At 41.7% G+C, this 17,026-nt stretch overlaps 1 protein-coding gene across 1 annotated transcript in view; it reads left to right on the top strand.

Moving 5' to 3' along the window:
- Positions 1 to 1,679: 1,679 nt before the first annotated feature.
- The window catches only part of LOC116313089, a 29,683-nt gene continuing 14,336 nt past the window's right edge, over positions 1,680 to 17,026 (top strand). The window contains exons 1-20 of the mRNA XM_039618754.1: positions 1,680 to 1,749; positions 2,363 to 2,716; positions 3,877 to 4,152; positions 4,821 to 5,096; positions 5,337 to 5,633; positions 5,742 to 5,999; positions 7,002 to 7,277; positions 8,240 to 8,515; positions 8,748 to 9,026; positions 9,125 to 9,247; positions 10,140 to 10,415; positions 10,725 to 11,000; positions 11,984 to 12,262; positions 12,361 to 12,618; positions 12,696 to 12,986; positions 13,075 to 13,431; positions 13,681 to 13,803; positions 13,898 to 13,922; positions 16,374 to 16,459; positions 16,779 to 16,932. Of these exons, the coding sequence (XP_039474688.1) occupies positions 1,680 to 1,749; positions 2,363 to 2,716; positions 3,877 to 4,152; positions 4,821 to 5,096; positions 5,337 to 5,633; positions 5,742 to 5,999; positions 7,002 to 7,277; positions 8,240 to 8,515; positions 8,748 to 9,026; positions 9,125 to 9,247; positions 10,140 to 10,415; positions 10,725 to 11,000; positions 11,984 to 12,262; positions 12,361 to 12,618; positions 12,696 to 12,986; positions 13,075 to 13,431; positions 13,681 to 13,803; positions 13,898 to 13,922; positions 16,374 to 16,459; positions 16,779 to 16,932 (4,610 nt within the window). The remainder of the gene's footprint in view (positions 1,750 to 2,362; positions 2,717 to 3,876; positions 4,153 to 4,820; positions 5,097 to 5,336; positions 5,634 to 5,741; positions 6,000 to 7,001; positions 7,278 to 8,239; positions 8,516 to 8,747; positions 9,027 to 9,124; positions 9,248 to 10,139; positions 10,416 to 10,724; positions 11,001 to 11,983; positions 12,263 to 12,360; positions 12,619 to 12,695; positions 12,987 to 13,074; positions 13,432 to 13,680; positions 13,804 to 13,897; positions 13,923 to 16,373; positions 16,460 to 16,778; positions 16,933 to 17,026) is intronic.

Genomic DNA, 17,026 nt, shown 5'->3' with positions numbered 1-17,026 from the left:
GCTTCCTCTCTCTCCTTGTCAGCTGCTACTTTCAACTGTGCAGTTTTTATAGTGAAAGCGAGTGCATTGACTCACTCTCTTCAGTCTGCTGCTGCTGCCACTGGGCTTTAAAGTTGCTGGATATTGTAATCAGTTTCTGATTGTACTAAGGGATCGCCTTGTTCCTCCGCATAAATCTGATCAGATTTACTATTAAGCTCTCAGACAATTAGTATATAAATGCATGCGTTATACTTCCATAAAATAAAACTGCTCCGAGTGTCATTTTGCACCAGGCTCAGAGATTCAGACTGAAATGCATTTAATGCAGCTTTCCAGGAAGAAAATTTAATCAACATTGTTTTGCAGTATGAATCACTTGAAGTGAATTACATGTAGGAGATACGCCTGAAGAGAAAAATCTTTGACTAAATCATGATTAATTTTCTTTTCTTTTGGGGTTTTTTATTATTTCATTTTCTGATTTATTATGAACCTTAATATCTTGTTGGGATTTGCTGAACTGAAGCTAAAACTGATCTCTTGCATTCATTCATCTCACATTACATGCTACCTAAAAGTCCCTCCTGCTCCTCTATAAAGATAAAAACTTTCTTTAAAAAGAATGATTAGGAAAAATGGACCCCGAGACCGTGCATACATGCAGGATCAGTTTTTTATTAACTGGAAATATACATCTTGGTATGTGCAATGATAAGGACCATGCTACGAGGAAACACGGCGAATGACTGCAAGATGCCACATATCTAAATCAATTTCAACACTAATCCCATCAGTAGAGGTTAAGCTTCCCATTTGGTCCTCACATGATCCGATGAAGAAACCTGAAGCCTTTGATTTCACTCTTTACCTAACAAAACATAGATACAATTAAAAAAAAACATTGTTTGATCTTACTTTGACTACATAAATGAATATTTTTGCTGAGATCCACGCCTACTAAATCATTAAAACCTCTTGTTTTTTACGTAAGATATTTTTGTATTTAAGCTGGCACTAAAAGAAAAACAAAAGGCAAAGAAAATATAAGAAGATATTAATCTCTTTTAATCCCCCTTTTTTATCCCTGAGTTTTGAGTGCATCCTCTGCGAGGCTATATGAAAATGACTGTTGATAACATTGATCAGCATTCCCACTTTGGTCACAGCTTGAAGAGGATGATGTAAAAACATAAAAGAAAAACTGCACTCTATGAATATGAAAAAAAAAAAGGATTTAATTACAGTAAAACCTCTGTGAGATTTTCACATGTGAAAGACGTGTGGAGGAATGTCAGCTTCACCCAGTGCAGCCTTGGCTGTATGAGTAGTTGCGTGAAAGGCTAACCCATCCACTCATGCATATGTCTTGCATAATAGATGATTTTGGTATAACTGATATTCTAAACCAGCAGGAGAAACAAAGAAGGATAGAGAGAAAGGAAAAACTCATTAATACTTCGGTCTAAATCAGTTTACCGATCCTCCGTCCCTTCCTGCTCTCAGTCTTGTGAAGTCAGTCTCTGCAACTGGATTCCCCGAGAAACTCGTGCATCAGAAAGACAGAACGATGAAAACCTCAGGCACCTGAGGGCAGGCAATAACGCGCTATTTTCAGGGCCATGAAATATTCACCTTTCGATCTCAAACACATTTTTTTGGAGTAAAGAAGTTGTCGGACTCGGGATCATCATGATATCATGGTGGCTCCACTGCTAGGACTGGCTGTTCTGTTTCTAACTACCAGTCTGGTCACTTTGGGGGCAAATGGTAAGAGTTTTCCGGTGTCTGTGGATTCTTTTACACTTTTTATTGTTATTGCCTACATAACATCAGACACTGATTATTATAACATCATCTAAGTGGCTTATTCAGTACCTGCAATTCTGTTGGAATTATTGCATAACAGACAAACTAGTAAAGGCTTATTACAATTTCTATGGTATTTTTTTCACTCTGTGTCACATTTCAAAATTCATTGAAATTGAAAAACAAAAAAAAAATTGAGATTTTTGTACTGTTTATTTAAACAGAAAAACTGATAAATCTGTTTGTATTTGTCTCACGTGGATCAAATGATGATAAACAGAACCTTGCAGATGAAATTAAAAACAAAGAAGAAGGAAAATATTCAGTTTGAAAAACTGAATCTGCCATTTTTAAAAAGTATTAGAATTGCTTTTTATAACATTACACAGCCTCTGAAACTGACTGTGTAATCAATCCTGCAACCGAACACTGAACGAGCATATGACACCACCGTCTCCTGTTGCTTAACAGACACCCACAAACACTTGCATGTTTGTGTGTGGGTCCATAAAATAATGGACCCACACACATTGTACCCACACACATTGGCCATTGTATCCTCTGCCTCCTCCAGATGTGCAGATCAATCATAAAGGGGAGGTCGTGTACCGGGACACCAGTGTGTATGGGGTGGTGGACAACGCTGTGACCCTGGAGTGTGGTACCACTGTGCCTGACATGTATATATGGAGCTTCACCAAACCCGGCACTGAAGCAATAAAGGCTGTGGTGTATAATGTGGGTCAAGGAATAAAGACCCAGAAGTTGGCTGACACACTCGGCCAACCAACAGTCATCTCAAACAGCTCAGCTTTGAGGATTGAGAAGCTGCCTCTGGCTGCACATGGCTTATTCACCTGCCAGGCCTTCTATGACATAGCACAGGAGGCCAAAGTCTACTACTACTATGTCCATCTGACTGTTCGAGGTAAGAACTCCCCTCAGAAACAATGTTCTTCCTAAACACTCTCAGATCATGGCAAAAAAGAGCTAGTCTGCACAAGATGAAAAACTTCCTCGGTGTTATAGAAGCTAATATTTGAAGCAGTTGCGAAATAATCTTGGAGAAACTAAAAACCTTTGGGCCATCTTTCATCTTGGTGCCTTATGTGTTGACCAAACTTTAAAAACAATAGTTAATGGACATAATTTTAATTTTATAAATATGTAAATATAAGGACAGCATTAACCAAGAGTCACGAAAGAGAAAATAGCACACCAAATGTGGAAGCCAAGAAAGTGAAGGCATAAAGTGTCACCTTGATGTCCACACAGGTGTGGGCCCTTAAGTTTTTTTCATATCAGCCTACACACAGTTTTGAAGCTCAGTTTGTCAAGACAGCCTGCCATAAATTCCAAGATGCTTATCAGTGTCACCTGCTGTGATCAGTGATTCTTGATTCAAACTACTAGCCATCAATGGCAGTACTTCGCTTCGCTGCTCAATGTAGTGAAAGATGTGTTTCAAAGAAGTTTCCAAAGAGACTTGCAGTGGAAACGTAGTTTCCACTAGAGCGACACAAGAGGAGAGCTTATGTATTTGGTTGCTCAGAAAATTACCAAGTAGATAACTGTGAGCCAGGCTGTTTGTCTTTGCAGGCAAAGACCAGATCCTCCTCCTTGTGCATGCAGCAGTTATCTTGTTTGTGGTACTTGTCTCAGGTCTCTACTACTACAAGCAAAGATTAAACAGACAGAGAAGGAGCTGCTGTTGGCCTTGTGACTACATCGGAAGACACAAAAACAGGCCCAGGTCCCAGGCAGTGAGGTGCAGATGGAGACACTGAAATATGTCAGAATCTGACACGTTCTCTTGTACATGCCATCAAGCATTCCTGACTGACAGAAGAAAGACAACAGCCAGAGTGCATTAACAATAAAAAATGGTGTGATAAAGTATATAATGGAGGGTGTAGGCTGTAAGAACAAAAATGAGGTCCACAGTACTGAGGGGGAGGAGCCTTGGGAAGATTAACTGATATCGAAGCCTCTTTGAAGCTGAAGATTGTGTTATTTATTGAACACTGTGACTCATTTTCAGTGAAGACAGTAAACATACCTTCACATGTGTAACTTTATCTTAAACAGTGCCTGTCAGCAAGCCTTACCTCCTCATGAGTGATGCTCCTCCAGTGGAAGGATCTTCAGTGTGGATGAACTGCAGTGTGGAAAACGGGACTGAACCGATCCAGTATGTGTGGCAATATGAAACCTACAACGGTAACGCCACAACCTTTGAAATGGGCAACAACAGCATAATTAACATGACCCATGTCAACCGCAACCACACTGGCTGGTACCGCTGTGTGGCCAGCAACAACGTTAACAGCGAGAGCTCCAAACGTCTATGGCTGGACATCCTCTGTGAGCATAATTAGATCAGGGAAACCTATTTCTTCATTTGTTTTTCACTTCTTCATTTAAAAATCAAAAGAAAATATCACTATGTAAAAACTTAATGCACTGTAGTTCACTGTTTTGAGAACTTTTTAATTAAATTCATTTACTTCTGTATTGTTTCCACTAAAAAAATGTAATGTCCTGTTAAGAATTTGGCTTTTATCCCCAAATTCAAAAAATGCTGATCACAGTACAAAAATGATGTAATTATCTGAATTTTTAGGGAATTACACATATTTTTTTTAGGTATCCAGGTATCATGAGTTGTCAAAAATCAAAAAAACAAAAGATTCTGCACTTGTATTTTAGGTTCTTATTAGAGCCGATTCAAGTTAGGGTTAATTTAGCTGCTGTATGTCTCAACTGCGAATGTAAAACCAAGTAAGAGTCCTACTTTAAACTGGATTTCTTATTGGCTTTCTGTAATTTGCACATAACACACCTGTGTTATGTGGGCTTGGGCTTGAAACTTTCCTTGTTGATAAAGCTTGTAGTTAGTGATGGATGAAGTTAGGGTTAGTTTTCTTTCTGTCGCATAAAACAAAGATTTCTTATCAGACTAATATGAGTTTTGCACATAACACGCCCGTGTCCCTTATTTCTTGATATGCGTTCATATTCTTTCTCCTCAGTTGGACCAGACATTCCTCAGATAGACGTGACTCCGTACTCTATGACCAGGCGGGGTTACTCGGCTCTGGAGACGGAGGCTGTTTCCTTGCTGTGTCAGGCCCAGTCCAATCCAGCCAGTCAGTACGTCTGGTTCTACAACAGCTCCCAGGTCTACACTGCGCAGAAGTTCACCATCACCAAGATCCTCCGTATGCACACTGGCGACTACACCTGTTTGGCACAGAACACCTACCTCAACACCAGCTCCAATAACACCATCAGCCTGACTGTCTACTGTGAGTGTGACCTCTGACCTCTTGACCATGCTATTAATCTTCTTACTCCTTTGTCAACCCTCATATGCTGCACTGACCTGAGCTGTTCCATCGCTGTACTGCATTTCACCAGGATTATAAAACACTACAATGTCATTAAAATCACAATTTCACATTTTTAATAAAACACTACAAACAACTTTTATTTTCTTGTTCATGAATATCTTACCAACTTCTAACTTCATATGTTATCCCCCACAGACCCCCCTGATGGCTCCCCGTCCTGTTCTGTGGAGCCGGCTCTGAATCACACCTCTCTACGGTTGCTGTGCTCCTGGCCTGGTGGATTCCCCTCACCTTCACTCCACTGGACTGGAGACCTGATACAAAATCAGTCCAACACAACCCAGCAAACAAGTTCAGCCTCCAGCACTACCATCCTCATCAGCACTGCAATCTCGCTGCCCTCTGGAGGCCTGACTTCTAATAACAGCTTGTTTACGTGCGTGGGCTCCCATCCTGCCCTGAAACAGTCGACACAGTGCAGCACACGCACATGTGGGTGCAGAAATGTCAACAAAGAACAACAGAAAGTAAAACAAATGAGAGTGTAAATGTGAAGATTATACACTTTCAACATCACTCGTTTGATTTCTCCTCCATCAGATATTCCCCCTGCAGAGCCAGTGTGTTTTGTTGACGTGACTAATGACAAACAGTACTTGATGCTGTCCTGCTCCTGGGAAGGAGGGTTCCCTAAAGCCTTGGTGTGGTGGGAGGGACCTGCGGGCCAGAGCAGGGGTGGAAAAGAAAACTCCAACATCCTGATCCTTCCATACGGGACAGCTCACAGCGGGAAACCTTACACCTGCTATGCCAGGCACCCACTTCTGGTCCAATCCAAGACCTGCAGCCTCACACTGGGTCAGTGCAAATGATGTTCAGCTTACTTACAATCTGAGAACCATGTTATCATTGCTTCACTGAGTGAATGGGTTAAATGCAGAGAGGAATTTCCCCACGGGGATCAATAAAGTATACATTATTATTATTATTATTTCTACATAAACATTTGTACATGAACATTTCACAAAATGCTTAATGGATCCTTTGAATTGTGACTACTTTATGTACAAATCCAGACACTTTTTAGAGCTTTTTAATGGAAGGAAAAAAAGTATAAATGTCATTATTAATTTATCTGAAATTCAATTTTCTAATTCAGGGTGTTACATAGAATAAGTTAAAATATGTCACGTTTATCTAAGTGATGCTTCATTATAACAAATGCTCATCATACGAATTTGCTCAACCACATGAATTCAATTTAGTTTTATTTATAAAGCACCATATCACAACAAGAGTTGCCTGAAAGTGCTTTATATTGTAAGATAGACACTACAATAATACAAAGAAAGCAGAGAAAACTCCAACAATCATATGACCCCCTATGAGCGAGCGCTTTGGCGACAGTGGGAAGGGAAAACTCCCATTTAACAGGAAGAAGCCTCAAGCAGAACCAGGGTTACTAAGGGTCGGGCATCTGCCTCGACAGTTTGGGGTGAAGAGAGGAAGACAGGAAAACAGGACAGCTGTTATGAATAGAGAAACTACTGTATTCATAGAGACCAAAAGAATTTCTTTTACCAGTCTGTAAACATCCTTTATATCGCCTATTAAATCTGCATTTTAATATATGAGCAGGCCATTACAGATGTTGTCTGGTCAAACCAAGAACAAAATTATACTGGTTGAGAAAAACTTTGGGACAAATATTATTAAGCCTTTGGGTCCTTTCTAGGTTTGAACCTGGATTTGACTAAAGCTTACATACCAGAGGTTAACATGTAATCTATATTTTTAGTCAAAAATGTGACAATATTCTTCTTCAACAGACCTGCATGTATGATTTTGTCTTAAACACAGTGCCTATCAGTAAGCCTTACATCCTGATGAGTAATGCTTCTCCAGTGGAAGGATCTTCAGTGTGGATGCGCTGCAGTGTGGAAAATGGAACTGAACCGATTCAGTACACCTGGCACTATGAAACCTACAATGGTAACGCCACAACCTTCACACTGGGCAACAGCAGCATCATCAACATCACCAATGTCAACCGCAACCACACCGGCTGGTACCGCTGTGTTGCCAGCAACGCTGTCAACAGCGAGAAATCTGACCGCCTATGGCTGAACACTCTGTGTGAGTTTCAATATATAAACATTTTTAAAACAAGTTTTCAGGTAAATACATTTAAAACTACAAGCAATTAAAAGCACACAACTGTTACAGACCACAAGTAGCGAAATGTTTTGTTTTCTATACTTGGATTTTTTTAGGACCCAGCATGATTCAGTTTTTTTGTTGATATTTTACGTCTGATTAAATTTAAAGAGAATGTGCAGGTATCTGGCACCAAGATTTTAGCAACAGATCCTTTAATTCCTGTACGTTGCAAGATAGGGCCTCCGTAGATCTGACTTATATGGCCGACAAATCCCACAGATGCTCGAAAACACCTCAGACTTGCTGTGGTGCTCCTTAAACTATTCCTGAAACATTTTTACTTTGTGGCAGGGTGCTTCTATCCTGCTGAAACAGGCCAAAGCCAACAGCAGAAGCCTGCTGATGCTGTCTGCTCTCGTTAACCATAACAGTTGGCAAGAATCCTGAAAGTAGCACAGGGACCAAGAAAACCACATCATTGTCTGTACTGTCTTCTTCTTTCTTTCTGTAATATCAGGAACAGAATCAAAAGTCCCTCTACTCACATATAGCCCTTAATTACACATTTACATAACATCCTCAAAACCTAACAGCAACATTTTATCCCAAAAGAGAGTGCTCTCAGAGTGCAGGCTTACTTGTTGTTCCTAGATTTTCCTAAAATACACTGAGAAGCAGAGCCTTTAGCTATCAGGCGCTCTCCTGTGCAGCTCCCTCTTTGGGTTTGGGAGACAGAGAGCTACTCTACTTTTAAGATTGAGCTTGAAGCTTTCTTTGTTGATAAAGCTTGTAGTTATGGCTGGATCAAGTTAGAGTTAGTTTTCTTACTGTAGCATAAAACAAAGATTTCTTATCAGACTAATATGAGTTTTGCACATAACACGCCCGTGTCCCTTATTTCTTGATTAAGGGAAAGAATTCATATTCTTTCTCCTCAGTTGGACCAGACATTCCTCAGATAGATGTGACTCCGTACTCTATGACCAGGCGGGGTTACACGGCTCTGGAGACGGAGGCTGTTTCCTTGCTGTGTCAGGCCCAGTCCAATCCAGCCAGTCAGTACGTCTGGTTCTACAACAGTTCCCAAGTCTGCACCGGGCAGAAGTTCACCATCACCAAGATCCTCCGTATGCACACTGGCGACTACACCTGTTTGGCACAGAACACCTACCTTAACACCAGCTCCAATAACACCATCAACCTGACAGTCTACTGTGAGTGTGACCTCTGACCTCTTGACCATGATTTCAACTCCTTTGTCGGCCCTGTACCACTACCATGTGTTCTTCTTACTTATGTACTCACAGACACACAAACAATTTCTCTTGGGAAGTGGAAATATCGAATGACGAAAACACTTCTTTTATTCTGGTATAATAATTTCTACCTAACATCTTTAGTATCGCTGCCAAACAATAACCTTTTTCTGTGTCATATTCCCCACAGACCCCCCTGATGGCTCCCCGTCCTGTTCTGTGGAGCCGGCTCTGAATCACACCTCTCTGAGGCTGCTGTGCTCCTGGCCTGGTGGATTCCCCTCACCTTCCCTCCACTGGACTGGAGACCTGATACAAGATCAGTCCAACACAGCCCAGCAGACAAGTTCAGCATCCAGCACTGCCATCATGCTGCCCTCTGGAGGCCTAACTTCTAATAACAGCTTGTTTACATGCCTGGGCTCCCATCCTGCCCTGAAACAGTCGACACAGTGCCGCACACGCACATGTGAGTGCAGCAATGTCAACAAACAGTAAAAGATAAGTTAGTGACAGTTCTGTGATCATGTATCTAAGCATGTTTATAATTCCCCTCTCCTCCATCAGATATTCCCCCTGCAGAGCCTCTGTGCTTTGCTTATGTGACTAATGACAAACAGTATCTGACGCTGTCCTGCTCCTGGGAGGGAGGGGCCCCGAAAGCTTTGGTATGGTGGGAGGGCCCCGAAGGTCAGAGGAAAGGTGGAGAAGAAACCTCCAACAACTTTACCCTTCACTATAGCACTGTACACTTTGGGAGACCTTACACCTGCCACGCTAGACATCCACTTCTGGTCCAAACCAAGATCTGCAGACTCACGCTCGGTCAGTGCACAGTTTCATGGTGTGATGAGATTTAGTCATTCTTTTTGATCGATGCTGATGCAGTGCAGAGTCATATTTATATACATGGGAAATTATTTGGAGTGTTCTTTCCACCTGAGAACAAATTATCTACCTTTCAGTAAACTAACATGATTTTAAATCAACATCTGAGGTCCTTTGATACAACACATGCAATAACTGACCACAAGCTAAAAAATCAATATCTGATGTCTTACTACCCAAAATTATACACCAGTACAAATATATTCCAAATGATCTTATCAGTGTTCATAAGCTGGGGTATTTTTTATTTTATTTTTAAGGTTCATCATTCCTCTAAAATTGACCATTTAAGGGTTGCCTTTGCTTGATCTATTAAAAAAAAAAAAAAATCTCAGCGACAATAATTTGTGCTTTTAACTCTGCAAAACATGACTGGTTAAGTGTGAGCATAATGACAAATTTCCCAAATGGTATACACATTTCCCTTTGTCTTCATAAAACAGTATCACTGCATCAGCATTTATTAGTCGTTTTGTATTTAACATGCCCACTCGGGGGTTAACATCAGATTAAAACTATACTATTCGAGAAACTTTGAGGCTCTCTCTCAGTTTGGTGTCCTGTGTTGGCCAAAACTTCACACACACTGGAAATGAAATTATAAGAGCATCTTTTTAGTGTTTGTTTCCTGCCCTTCAGTTCTACTACTGACTGTTAACATCCAAACACATCTGTGTATTTAACTTCATTGTAGTCCCCGTCACTAAGCCTTACCTCCTGATGAGTGATACTTCTCCAGTGGAAGGATCTTCAATGTGGATGCGCTGCAATGTGGAAAATGGGACCGAACCGATCCGGTATGCGTGGCAACGTGAAACCAGCAGTGAAGACATCACAACATTTGCACAGGGCAACAACAGCATTATCAACGTCACCAACGTCAACCGCAACCACACCGGCTGGTACCGCTGTGTAGCCAGCAACACCATCAACAGCCAGACATCAGATCGCGTATGGCTGGACGTCATCTGTATGTATTGAAGCTGAGCTATGAAATCACTGGACAAAAGAAAAAACGACCAAAAACATGATATTTTGGTCAATCGCTTATCTTTTCTGATCAGACTGAGTGAATAATTTTTGGCATTATAGCTGCTTTACAACAAATGACCGCCACTTGGTGACCTAATGGCAACAGGATGCAGTAATTTTGTGTGTGATCCTACATGGATCACATGATAAAACTTTTCATTGTACCCTGGTTTGAATTGTAGCTTTCAGCATAAATTGTTTGTTTCTTGTATCATTTACATGCACTGCTGCTACGTTTTCTCATCAGATGGCCCAGATGTTCCTCAAATAGATGTGACTCCACCTCGTACAGTAAAGCAGGGCTACACAGCTCTGGAGACGGAGGCTGTTTCCTTGCTGTGTCAGGCCCAGTCCAATCCAGCCAGTCAGTACGTCTGGTTCTACAACAACTCGCAGATCTACACCGGGCAGAAGTTCACCATCACCAAGATCCTCCGTGCAGATGCTGGCGACTACACCTGTTTGGCACAGAACACCTACCTCAACACGCGCACCAAAAAAACCATCAGCCTGACAGTCTACTGTGAGTGTGACCTCTGACCTCTAACCATTATGATCATTTCACTTTCAATTAAACCTCTCCTGTAATGCAGAAATCCTCATTGGTTCCTTTGTTTTAATTCATCCTTGGCTGTGGGGATGAACACAGTCTGGGGATGACCTCTGACTCTGATACTAATTAAAGACGTCAATAAGAAATAACAAGAAGCAGAAGTGCCACACCTCAGTTTCTACAAACACAGACCATGCTCCATGTTTACTGGACAAATATGGTAGAGAAATATAATGGCCACTTCATTGCTATAGCCCACTCCAAGGCGACTCCTAACCCATTTTAACGTGTTTTGTGTTGGTCAAATGTGAGACAAGCCTTTGTGATCTTTTTTCCTCAGGAGTGGTTTTCTCCTTGGAGCTCTCCATTGGATGCCATTTTTGAATATTGTCTCTTTGTTGTTGTTAAATCAGGAAATCTGACCTTGACTGAGGAAAGTGAAGCCTCGAATTCTATAGATGTTTTTCTGGGTTCTTTTGTGATTTTCTTGATGAGTTGTTGATGAACTCCTGGAGTAATTTTGGTAGGCCTGCTACATCTGGAAAGTTTCATCACTGTTCCAAGTTTTTATTTGTTATTTGTGGATAACTTGCTGGAATCCGAATGACTTAGAAGTAGCTTTGTAACCCTTTCCAGACAGATAGATGTCAGTGACTTTGTTTCTCATCTGTTCTTGAGTTTCTTTAGAACTTTGACGTGTTGCTTTCTGAGATTTTTTAGCCTACTTCAATTTGTCAGACAGGTTCCAGTAAAGCAGCTTCCGGTTCTGTCAGTAATCAGGCCTGGGTGTTGCTCATGAACCTGAACTCAGCTTGCCAAAATATGTGTAAATAATCATATAATTTTATAACTTACTCATGCCCAACATTGTAAATACACGACATCTTTCTTGGGCCTTGATTTCACCACACTTTGCACATCATTACCTTGTTACCTCTATCATATCCCCACAGACCCCCCTGATGGCTCCCCGTCCTGTTCTGTGGAGCCGGCTCTGAATCACACCTCTCTGAGGCTGCTGTGCTCCTGGCCTGGTGGATTCCCCTCACCTTCCCTCCACTGGACTGGAGACCTGATACAAGATCAGTCCAACACAGCCCAGCAAACAAGTTCAGCCTCCAGCACTGCCATCATGCTGCCCTCTGGAGGCCTGACTTCTAATAACAGCTTGTTCACTTGCGTGGGCTCCCATGCTGCCCTGAAACAGTCGACACAGTGCAGCACACGCACATGTGAGTGCAGCAATGTCAACAAACAGTAAAAGATAAGTTAGTGGCAGTTTTGTGATCATGTATCTGAACATGTTTATATCTCACTTCTCCTCCGTCAGATATTCCCCCTGCAGAGCCACTGTGTTTTGCTTATGTGATTAATGACAAACAGTACTTGATGCTATCCTGCTCGTGGGAGGGAGGGGCCCCAAACGCCTTGGTGTGGTGGGAGGGCCCCGAAGGTCAGAGCAAAGGTGGGGAACAAACCTCCAACATCCTGATCCTCCGCTATGGCACAGCTCGCAGTGGGAAACCTTACACCTGCCACGCTAAACACCCACTTCTGGTGGAAACCAAGACCTGCAGACTCACACTGGGTCAGTGCACATTCTCACTGTACAACAAATAGCAGATGTAAATTGTTAAATAATAATCTGTACATTGTCACACGTAGAGGCACCAGTGCTGCAGACACAGCGCAGAGTCGTGTCTGTGTACGAGGGGAGCGACGTTCAGCTTACCTGCAATCTGAGAGCCAACTACCTTCCTGTCAATGAAATCACCTGGTTTAATAATCAGGGTGTCGGTGTCCAAGACACCTCAAAGTACATGCTTCTGAGAACGCCTGCATGGGCCAATCTGACTGTGAGAGACACAGATGAAACTCAAGACAGCGGCGAGTACAGGTGCTCCACTTCCAACGCAGTGGGAGGAACCGAAATCAATATCACTTTAGTCATCAAGAGTAAGGACCTTAATTGATTAGATATACAAACTGGATTGATGTCATATCGAAGTCATATTTATTTATGTTTGTTTTATGTGTGTATAAGAGTACCCCATGCCACCCAATGCAACCCTGGTCAGAGTGATGTACACCAGCCAACAGCGTAATGAGGTGGAGCTGGAGTGGGTGGTGGAGAAGGAGGAAGCAGGAGGTTGGACAGGTTTCTTCTTGGAGCACCGATGGATGTCTGAGCGTCCACGAAGGAAAGGAAGTGGGAATGATTCTTCAAGTGAGCGGGTGGAGGAGAACGTTACTCCCATAGTCTGGTACCGTAACATCCTCCAGGATCCAGCTGTCAGGATTTATACAGTGCGGAGCCTGACGCCAACAGTTACCTACCAGTTTCGCGTCATACCGGTGAACCACCGCACTGTGGGACATCCTTCTGCTGCAAAGACACCAGGTACAGGAAATGTGAGCCATATGAGACTTCTGGCAAAGAGCCGAGCAAATTTGGGGGCTTCAATAAAAATGTATTAAAATTTATCTGAAAAATTAACCCACAATACTCAATTCAACAGAGTTTACATTAACGTGGAACCTAGTAGTCATTCCTATCATGGGATGATGGTACGGTGAACGCTTATCACTTTGCAGATGTGTTTTCACAGAACTCAACTCCTTTGCAATGTTTAACTCTGATATGTTTTAGTGGAGCCACGCAACAATTTGTACCCCGCTGTGATTGGAGCAGCTATCGGTGGGATGCTCATTGCAGCCGTTCTCACTGCTCTGCTGCTCATGTTCATCCTCCGTAACCGCAGCACCAATCCTCGTGAGTCCTCCACACACATGACCACCACCAGCATCCTGCTGACCTGTGCATAAAGCAACATTGTGTAGCTTTAATACTCTGTATCTTCCCCCAGGACTCCATGACTTGCTGTTTGGCTTGTAAGTATATGTGTATCTGTTGCAACCCTCACCTGGCACTTTATTAGGTACACACTGGTAGTATTGGGTTGGACCATCTTTTGCTTTCCAATCCGTCTGAATTCTCTGTGATATTTTCTGACCTGAATAGTTTCTGTTATGTTTCAGTCCTGAACAAAATGGCTACATGTTCACAAGTTAGTGTGGGTAACCTCTGCTTGTACAGCTTACAAGGGATAACCGCGGGAAAACAGAATGTATTCTAATGATCATCAAACCATGTCTTTATTGATCAATACTGAGCTGTCAAAACCTGTTATTAAAGGTACTGGAGAGATGTTCAATGGGTAACAAGTTAAGGAAGGTCTTGAAAACATCATCCAGTGCTTTTTAGTTCAATTCAGTCCAATTTTATTTTATTTATACAGCACCAAATAACAACAACAGTTGCCTCGAGTAGCTTTATACTTTGTAAAGTAAAGAACTTACAATAATAGAGAGAAAACCCAACAATCAAATGACCCCCTATGAGCAATCACTTGGCTACAATGGCAAGAAAAAAATTCCTAACTGCAAGAAACATCCAAAAGAAATTGACTCAGGTTGGGGATGTTTCTACAGCTTATAGAGGTCACCTGCCCCATCATGTCTCCGGCTCCAAGCCCTCCAGGGGAAAAACAAGGCATTCTGTACTCAGCAGATATATAATTTCTTCAGTTTTTCCTAGTTCTGTGGCATCATTTTCTTCCAAACTGTACAAAATGCCACCGTCAAGAGATGCCCGAATGGAGCTCTTCATCCTGCATTTCTAAATATGATTGAGTCGTTTCTGCTTATACTTTTAGCTGTCAGCTGATTCAAAACACTGCAGCAAGAGTAATAACAAGGACTGGAAAGAATGAGCCTGAATAATCAGGCCCTGTTATTGTACTATATCATCCCAATAGAGGGCTTCAAGCTCAGTTTCAAGGCTTATTTCTGATTCTAAGAATTTCTAGAATCAGAAGGCAGACACCTGCTCTACCTCCCTTTTGATTAAGATTGCAGTAAATAAAGCAATCCTCAAGCAGCTCTTAGTTATGCTGCTACAGGCTGTGTTTATGTGCCGCCCTTGGATAGCAGGAATGTTTGTTTTCTCTTTCCCCTCCCCCCCTACAACCACTCAAGACAGATGGCTGCTCTTCCCTAAGCCTGCTTCTGTCAAAGCTTTCTTCCTGGTAAAAGAAAGTTCTTGCTCCCAACTATTGAGGGTTTGCAATATAAAGTTCAACAAGACAATTGATGTCAATTCCTGTAAACGGCAGGCCCACTGGTGGGTGGTCCCATGTGGCTATTTACTAAAGGTCTCATAGTATTCACAGTATTACTTATTTTTAAATAAGTAAACTTGGTAATGGACCCTCTGAACTTGAGATTGTTCATTCTAGCATTTATTCCCAGTTACTTGCATAGTACGACTCACCTCAGATTCCTGCACATTCAAACACACACATTTAAGGCCTTTAGCATGTGAAAAAACAACTTAAAATTCAGTATTTTTCACATGTGAACTTGTTTTTGTAATGTATATATACGAAGTATAAGTCTAACAAAAAGAGGCACTTTGAAAAAAAAGAGGTCGACATCAAGAGACGATGAGCTGCTTCTGAAAGGGGAACTGAGACTCAGGGTTCATGCAGTTCTCAAGAGAAGGGAGCAGCAGGGAAAATTTCATGGTTTGATGCAGGAGTTAAAACTGCAGCATGGACACTTTTGTACATATTTCAGGATGTCAGTGGGGCAGTTTGAGTTCTAGTTGGCAGAGTTGGGACCACATCTGAGGAGGCAGAGAAATCATTTTAGAGATGATTGACCCGAAGCAGCGTCTAGCTGTGTGTCTGTTCAGTAAGTTTTGAGCTTAAAAGCGCACTTGTTGCCAAAAGCATTAATCTGACTGGTGAGATCTGTTTATTCTATACTGAAAAATTAGAAAAATCCAGCTTGATCCAAAAAAACAAATGCAGAATATTCATCATGTGAAATTAATGGCTGTGAACGACTTTAGTAAGACAGGCGAGTCCAAAAACTATTTGGACTAACACAGGAAATATTAGCATAAATGTTACTAGTTAGGTTTGTAAAGGCCTTTAGACACAGAAGCAACGTTCATATATTTTCCCCTTTTAGACATCTACTCCTTTAATCATGAGCTTGACATTGTATCCTACTGTTTCTAAGCTGCTTCTACTAAAATGAAAACATAAGCTTTAAGCGGGTCAGCTCTAACTCACACTTATAGCCACAAATGCAGCAGGGCTTTGGCAGGTATGGCAAAAACATGTGTATGCACAGGTAATGACCCCTTCAAAAATAAGGTGAACATGTGTACCTAATGAAGTGTCTTGTGACTGGTAATGAAACATTTCCAGTTTGCAGTTCTGATGGTAACTAATTATCTATTAGTAATGGCGTTTCATCTTTTGATGACTGCAGGCAGCACAGCCAGTCGCAGGAAACCATCAACCTCCCAGAGGATGAAGTGTTTGGTGGGTCAAAGGGAGCAACTGGTGGATCATCCAGTCCAGGAAAGTTGAATAGACACATTTATAGATTCATAGTTTCAAGTCCAGATTAAATTATTTTCTATTTTTAATCAATTTAAAAAAATCCAATTCAATAGGTTCTATTTTATGGGTTTTGTTGTTGTTGTTGTTTATTTGATTGTTTTATGACTTTATGTTTTTAGCAATAATCAGCGCCAGTACTCTTAGTTATCCATCTGCAACGATGCAAATGATAAATTGGAGTGAACTTCATTTTTTGACAGATATGTGCTCATTTTTCCCTCATTGTGAGCTTTGTTGAAAAAAACTGTCTTTGATGTTTGTCTTTTTCCAGGTCCAGCAACGGCTTTACCCCGAGGAGCTTCATTCCTCACCTCCTCACCCATGAGTGCCACCCCCATCCCCGCCACCACCAGCCAAGCCCCTCCCTCTGGAGACGATAACGAGCCAGTCAGCATCACCATCACCGTCAAGACGACGGGCTCATAGTCATACCCCCCTCTCTTTCAGCTGTAATTCACATGTGACTATTTTTGTTGACAGTTTGCTTTTTAGCTCTTTTAAAATACAGTAAAAGTTAGG

The sequence above is a fragment of the Oreochromis aureus genome, linkage group 10, assembly GCF_013358895.1.
Source record: "Oreochromis aureus strain Israel breed Guangdong linkage group 10, ZZ_aureus, whole genome shotgun sequence".
Taxonomy (NCBI): domain Eukaryota; kingdom Metazoa; phylum Chordata; class Actinopteri; order Cichliformes; family Cichlidae; genus Oreochromis; species Oreochromis aureus.
Note: the sequence above shows the minus strand (reverse complement) of the source record. Positions and strands in the feature narration are given on the sequence as shown.